This window comes from Castanea sativa, chromosome 3, assembly GCF_040712315.1.
Source record: "Castanea sativa cultivar Marrone di Chiusa Pesio chromosome 3, ASM4071231v1".
Lineage (NCBI taxonomy): Eukaryota > Viridiplantae > Streptophyta > Magnoliopsida > Fagales > Fagaceae > Castanea > Castanea sativa.
The window spans coordinates 49,043,805-49,051,844 of record NC_134015.1 but is presented as its reverse complement, the minus strand read 5'-3'; the positions used below and the strand labels follow the sequence as shown (position 1 = coordinate 49,051,844).

The 8,040-nt window shown below is 41.0% G+C and overlaps 1 protein-coding gene across 1 annotated transcript; it reads right to left on the bottom strand.

Annotated features, from left to right (window-relative positions):
• Positions 1 to 3,537: 3,537 nt before the first annotated feature.
• On the bottom strand, positions 3,538 to 5,685 carry LOC142629094 (uncharacterized). Its single transcript, XM_075803082.1, has 3 exons — positions 5,506 to 5,685; positions 5,277 to 5,385; positions 3,538 to 4,010 (listed from the first exon to the last, which is right to left on the bottom strand). The coding sequence occupies exons 1-3, from the start codon at positions 5,683 to 5,685 to the stop codon at positions 3,538 to 3,540; spliced, it is 762 nt and encodes a 253-aa protein (XP_075659197.1).
• Between the last annotated feature and the right edge of the window lie 2,355 nt (positions 5,686 to 8,040).

Below are 8,040 nucleotides of genomic sequence, written 5' to 3'. Positions count from 1 at the left end.
TCTGGTTGCATATGTACGTAGATTCCTCCTTTTCTTTCTTCTTCTTTTCTCAATGGATATGTGCTTTCCCACCCATAAAAGCTGAAATTTTCAAAGCTCATTGACGAGTTTTCAGTGGAAAGCTGATCTAGAATGTTGAATTCCATGGTTGAAAATGACAATATTTGTTGACTTAATTCCAGAGGGTACGTTTAGGGTCGGTTAGCTAGGGAATAGCTAATGTATCTATTGGCTAATTTTGTTTACAAAAAACATTAAAAATTTGTGTGTATATATATATATATATATAATAAGAATTTTGTTAACATGTGCTCTAAGGGCACACAATAATTAATCATTTTTAGAAATATTTTTTCGAAAATTGAAAAAGTATTATAGCTTTTTCAATTTTCAAGAAAATGTTTCCAAAAATAGATAGCTAAAAACACACATTAACCGGACTAATATTATAAAAGTGAAAATAAACTGGACTTTAAATCTAATTAAGTTAATCCAAAACATATTGACACAATTTAAACTGGCACATATGACATATATTATGAAGTGAAGGTTATAGGGTTACTCTTCTCTTAAAGCTCAACTTTCTTTTTTTGATAAAAGGCAATGCATTAACAAAACTAAACAATTACATCAATGTTATGATAGATCCTGTTAACATACAAACCATTCCTATCATCTTGAAAAGCATGCAAAATGTCCATAGACAGACTAAGATAATTAACTAGATCTAACTCCTGCTCCACACCCATTTTCGCCAGCAAGTCGGCACATCGGTTAGCTTGTCGATAACAATGCTTGATCTAAACTTGCTAGAAGCGGGACACCAACTGCCTGCAATCGTCCAATATTGGAGAGACAGCATTATTAACATAGTTAGAATTTTTAAAGACTTCTAACACCACTTTTGCATCTAACTCAACAATGAGGCAAGGTATATATATAGAATAGCAAAGATTAAACCCATCCCTTAGGCCCCATAGTTCAGCTACAAAGCTACTTGTTGCCCCTATATGCCTTGTGAAACTCGCTATCCAATCCCCACGTTCATCTCTAACAACACCTCCACAACCAGTTTGTCCAGAACTATTCATAGAGGATCCATCAGTGTTCAACTTCTTCCAACCCGCTGCTAATCTCTCCTATCTGATGCTTCTAACCGCAACTCGAACTAGGTTTTTAGGAGAAGATACATAACACATGAACTCCATGGCTTGGTTAATAACCTCAGTTGACAGCTTTGGATTTTGGCTTTTTCTCTTGAAGACAAACATGTTCCTACTCTTCCATAAATTCCACACCGCCGCTGGGAAAATAACTTTCCATGGGGGTTTCCCTTGGATGCAGCTTTTACTAGCTTTACCATTCATCCTAAGCCATTCTTGCAAGTTGCTTGTCCAAAAAACTCGGTTTGTCACCTTTACTCCCAGCTGCCTCCACACTTCTTTGACCTTAGGGTAATCCCTAAGGGCATGTATAATTGATTCCGGTTCCATTTGACAGATTAAGCATAACTCCTCCTCAGCCACTCCTCTTCTCGCAAGGCATACGTTAACACCTATGCTTTCATTAGCACACATCCATAAGAAAGTCTTGATATGGAGCAAAGTGTTCAACTTCCAAATCCACCTGGTATCAACAGAAACCATATTAGCTTCCGTGCCCATGGCAATCGAATAGGCACTCCTCAAGTCGAAGGTGCCTCTCAGATTGCCCATCCAAAAAATTCTATCCCTTCCTCTGCTAGTGAGTGGTATAGGTATGGCTTGTATCATTGATTTTATATCCAAGGGAAAATCGAATGGAATTTGACTCCAATCCCATCTCATATCTGTTAGAACATCCTTGATTTCCAATTGAGTTGCTTCTTGAGTTAGGCCCTTGAATCAGTTGACGAAAAGGACCTTTACTCGTCCAGTTGCCTTGCTAAAAGCTAATATTGTTATCTCTGCTTATCATCATCAAGCTGCCTTTATTAAAAGTCTCCCTACCTCTTTTAGTGGCTATCCAAACCTGGGAACATGGAAATCTATCCGAGTTGATAGCATTAAGTCTTCTATTGTTGTAATACTTTTGCCAAAGGACTTGAGCCCACAAAGCTTCTTTTTCCATGTGCAAACGCCAATTGAGCTTAGCGAGAAGGGCTGTATTTCTTCCTTTTGCTACTTGCAACCAAAGCCCTCCTTCCTCTTTAGATTTTGTTACTTTTTGTCACCCCACCCAATGAATTTTCTTGGTGGTCTACGTAGTTCCCCACAGGAAGTTCCTATTGACCTGGCAATTCCATCCAAAATCCTCCCTGGTAACTTAGTGCACTGCATAACATATGGTGGAATTGCCGCCGATGAAGCTTGAATAAAAAAGGTACGACTAGCAAAGGAGAGCATGTTCGCCTTCCATCCCGCTAGTTTTTGTTTGACTCTCTCCAAAACGAAATTATACTAATGGGAGGAGGAGCCCGGATGCTTGATCGGAACTCCAAGGTATTTACCAAGCGAATGGATGGAAGCAAAACCAAGGATATCACTTAATGACTCCCTAGTATCCCTATCCACATTGGGCGAGAAGTAGACTCTCGATTTTGAATCACTAATTGTTTGCCCGGATATGCTACAAAACTCGTCCAAAACATCTCTTATGGTGGAGCAATTGGTGCAATCAGCTTTAGCAAACAATACAAATCGTCTGCAAAGAACAAGTGTGAGAAGGCCGGTCCGCTACCGGAAGCCTTCGCGGGCTACCAAAGGTTAGCATTGCATTTTTCCTCAATAAGTTAACCCAAGAATTCCATACATAGGATGAAAAAATATAGAGATAGGGGGTCCCCTTGCCTTATCCCTCTTGATGGGTATATCGGCTGATTCGGCTCCAAGGCATCTCCATTAAAAAAAATGGATACAAAACGGATGTTGATACAGTAGAGATGCAACTCATAATGATATCAATCAAGTCAGTCGGCAAATTCACTCTAATGAGCACATCCCTTATGAAACTCCACTCGAGCTTATCATACGCCTTCTCTAGATCAATCTTTAAAGCCATATATCCCACTCTCTCTTTTTTCTTGCTAAGAGTATGAATAATTTCTTACACTATGATTACATTATCAACACCTTTCCTTCCAAGAATGAAAGCTACTTGAAGGGGGGAAATAAGCTTGTCCAAGTAAGGCCTCAATCGAGCAACAATGATCTTAGTTATAATTTTGTACACGGTGTTGCATTGACTAATTGGTCTATAATTGGCTAGGGTTTCCGTGCCTTGGATTTTTGGGATGAGGGCAATGTGGGTTTTATTGAGGTACTCAAGAATTTTTTTTTTCTCGACAAACACCTTTTTCACCACATTTACCACTGAGTTACCCACAATCAACCAAAATTTATGGAAAAAACTAGCATGCAAGCCATCCGGACCTAGCACTTTATATGCCTTTAACAACCGCAATGTAGCTTTTATCTCATCCTCCGAGACATCCCTACCAATACTCTGCTTTTCCTCTATAGTTAGACTAGCCTGCCAGCGAGATACATAGGGTGCTAATCAAGGAACACTAAAAAAGGAAGAAGTGTACACTCCATTAAACCCACTTCTAATGAATTCCTTGATAGTATTTTCCTCATAAATCCACCCCCAACTGAATCCTTGATCGCCGAAATCTGATTCCTTTTCCTTCTCACCAAAGTAGACACATGGTAAAAAAGCAATGTTTCGATCTCCTTGCACCAACCAGTTGACCCAAGATTGTAAAGCCCATATCTCCTCCTCTTGGTTAAGAACCACATCCAGATCTTTGAGCGGCTCATTTTCAAGGTTGATGAGAAAGGATGAAGGCCTTATAGATAAGGCCCTCTGAATACCATTTAGCCTCACCATGATATTCTTCCTTCTATTAAAAATATTTCCAAACTGCATTCTAGTCCACCTTGTAGCCTCCTCTATGAATTTACTAATAGCATCCACTAGCACACCAGATTGGCTCCAAGCCCATGACACAATGTTAGGAAAAGAAGGGTCTGACAACCAACATGTTTGGAACTTAAAAGGTCTTTTTCTCCCCCCCCCCCCCCCCACCCCCTCTTGGATGCATCTCTAGTAAAAAGGGCAATGGTCTGAGTAGCATCTTGTAAGGTGTACCTAGACATGGCAAAACGGTCGAATCGGGTTCGAGTCGGGTCAATCAGGTTTGCAGGTCAAAATGGGTCATTTTTAATCGGGTCAATTGGGTTGCGGGTCGGGTCGGGTTGACCTATATTTTTCAAACAATTTTTTTTTTTCAATTAAAAAAACAAATCAATGACAATCTGTTTAGAGAGAATGAAAAAAATCAATTAAGCAAATGAATTGCACTTAATGCCACTTGTTAATATCCTTCCAATTCTGACAGTTTTGAGCATAACAAAAATTATTTATAATCATAAATTCATGATGGAAAAAGTCTTCAATGTTAGTAGTTCATTGTCAGAGAGTAAAACTAAAGTACTGAACTGAGAAAGAGCCAAAGAGGAACTTTCAGGTTTGTGCAGGCCGGAGGCGCAAGAGAAAATGAGAGAGTAAAGCTGAAGAAATACTGAACTGATTTGTAAACCTGTATTGTATTGTGAATTTTGTCACTTAGTGAGTTAGTGTCTTTGTTTGGCTTTGGAAAATCCGAAGGTAGCAAGCATTGACCAATGAGGCAATGACCATTGAATGAGATTTTTTTTTTGAACGATTGTGATACAGCCAAAGCCTTGTCAATGTTGTCATTGTGTAATGTCAAATGTGTTGGACAGATGGATGGACTCATGGACCTGTTGGTGTAAGTCAGTAAGTGTAAGGTGTTGTGCCTATGCTTGTGAGTTGTCAATTGTCATGACATGACAATTGATTCAATATTTTATTAGTTTATAATTTTATATAATTATATTTATATGAAGTATTTAGGTGCTTTATGCACCTAATATCAGTATATAATTTAAATATTTTTTTAACGGGTCGGGTCACGGGTTATTCGGGTCGGGTCGGATTGACCGGTAAAAATTGGGTTGGGTCACGATTCAACCCGTTTTTACTTCGGGTCAAAAAAATCGGGTTCCGATCGGGTATTTTTCAGGTTGGGTCGGGTCAGAAAATTCTGACCCGTTTTGCCATGTCTAGGTATACCACTTTTGCTTCCAAAAACAGAAGACAACAGCTAGGGTTAACAAAAAATCTATCTATCCTTTCTTGTTTTAAAGCATGAATGTCCTTTCTATTAGTCCAAGTGAACAGAGGCCCAAAAAATCCAATATATATCATACTGCACTTATCCAAGCATTGTTTGAATAGAAGTGACCTATTAACACTCACCGCTCTTCTCCCAAACTTATCCTCACCCATAAGAGGTTCGTTGAAGTCACCCGCTAAAACCTAGGGCATATTATGAAGCTCATGCACTTTAGATAAATTATTCCACAAAATATATCTTTCAGCAGTCCTAGGGCTAGCATAAACAACAGTAAACGTCCAGCTAGAATTAGAGTTTTGTACCTTAACTACCGCATGGATCTCCTGCTTAGTACTGGACAATGGTGTGACCTCCACTCTTTCCAAATTCCAGAGCATCCAGAGTCCACCAGCATACCTAATGGTCTCCATACAAAAAGCTCCATCAAAAGGAATTCTATCAGTATTCTCCTTAGCCCTCTTACCCCCAATCCGAGTTTCCATTACAACTAAGACAGCTGGATTATGGTTGTGGACCAGCTCATTAACATACTTCTAAAAAGAGGGCTTCAAGGCGCCCCTACAATTCCACACTATGATATTCATGAGGAATTTCTATTCTAGGATGGGGCATTCGTCAAAAGGCGGCAACAACTTCGCCTCCTCCCTCAAATTCCATCCGATCTGCTTCAACATCTCCCTCGTCTGGCCTTCACCCGATGACATTGACAACTTGTGCTGGAGCACACCCATTTCCATCTTCTATAAGGCCACATGTAGACTGAACACCACAGTTAGTTGAAAAACTTGAATTAGCTTCATGGCGTACTTGTTCCCCAAAAGAAAAGTGGAGATTGACTAACTTAACATCCTCCGCTTGGACAGGCACTCCCTTGGATTCACCTCGTACAAAATAGGCACCAGTGAGATTTGAGGTAGAGATTCCCAAACCAGGCATCGGTCCCTCTCTGCTGTCGGTACATCCATTAGAAAATGCCACCATGGGTTCTTCACCGTTACCCACGCTGGATTCGACAATGGCAGTCCACCTTCCCTTGCACTCACCTCCGTCAGCGGAAAAATAAATTTCCATGCCTTCTTGATCTTCTCGTTGAACCACCCCATGACTCGGGTTAGGTTCGCTCAGATTTCAGCGAGCACAACCTCCGGAATCTCGACTACCACTCCCTCGAAATTGATAGCCCATCTCTGGTAGCTGCATGGTTGTGAACTGAAGCTTAGTAGTAATTCTCGACTGTTGTCCTCCATTGTTCCTTCGGCTTGCAACTACCTTATGGGGGACCTAATCGTGGGAGATGATAGGCAAAGGATATTTTTCTGTTTTAGCTTCTCCAACGGCGCTCACAAAAGTATCCTGAGATGCCCTTAATCATGTAAGGACTTTCTTGCCCTTAACTGAGGTGTTATGGTTGGGCTTGGGCTTACTTAACTCCAATTCAAGCTGGGCTCCTGCATTTTCTATGCCTTTCAACTTTGGGCTGCTCTCTAAACTACTCTGGGCCCGTTAATTAGGCTCCTTAACAATATGTTGAATAGCATTATCTAGTAGGGGTCCATTAATAACCCTTTGTGGTGACAACTTTCTTTTTGTCTCTCTAGCAGGTTCACTACTGGGTCCAATTTGTCACGGTGCCACGCTTATCCTCAAAGCATACTCACTCCTCCTTTGCAGTTGTTGTGGTTGGCAAATATCCTGAGCCATAAAGACACCACCACTCCTCTGACTCCTTGTCCCACTCTTCTTGCGTGTAACTGCTACCCACGAACTGTATCTCCCATCTGTACTTTCCTTCTGCTCATTAACAAGCATGCTCTCAGTGGACCCCTTCCCTACTTTTTCCTTATCTGTATCACGCTCATCGCATGAACTTGAACCCCGCTCCCCTACTACCATTACTTCCGCCCTCTTTGGTGACAAATATTGACAGATGATGTACGGGCAGTGATCCTGTTTGTGCTCCATTCTACCATATACGAAACATAATTTCTGAATGCCCTCATAACAGACAGGTTGTTCGAACTTCCCAATCAAAATGGCCGTAACCAGAGGTTTATTCACTTCGACTTGAATACAAAGTCTAGCGAATCCCCCTTTCGTTTCAGAGGCAATGTGTGTATCCACCCTTAAAACATTACCAATTGTCTTGCCGATTTGATGTAAGGCTTCTACATTGTAATACTCAATCGGTAATTCGTTAAGCCTTATCCAGACTGCAATGGATGAGACATTTGTCGTCACCGGACAGAAGTTAGGTTCCCAAGGCCTGATGGACAGGAAATGCTCTCCAATGAACCAAGGTCCCCTCTTTAAGATAGATTTGTAATTTTCTCTCAAGGAGAATCACGTGAGGAAGAAGCCGTGCCCTAAATCCACACAGTCTAATCTCCCAGCAAGCTTCCACAAAGAGAGAGAAGTTTATTATGAAGGTATTTAAACCCAATTGATCGACCATACACCTTCACAATGAGAGCTTTTGCCCAAAGGCTGCAAATCTGCTGCTTGAGATCCTTGGAGAACTTCACTGCTACTAAACCTTCACGGAGAGCTTCTACCTCGTCATCCGATTCCATATCGTCTTCCATAAGGTCTCCGAAGCTAAATGTTTGTGTATAGGCTCCTGGTATCTCTCCTACCAGTTTGTCTTTGAAAGATACTGCACGGTTCCTAAGGCTGTAGTCGTGGCTTGGTGTCAATGGAATGGATTCCTATCCTTCTTGGAAGCCTGCATGGCTTATGTCCTTAACCTTATTTTTACTCCGTGCTAATTCCTCCTATTCTTCCCGAGAGAGAGAGAGAGAGAGAGAAGAGAGCTCCATTTTGCTTTTGATGTTTAAAGC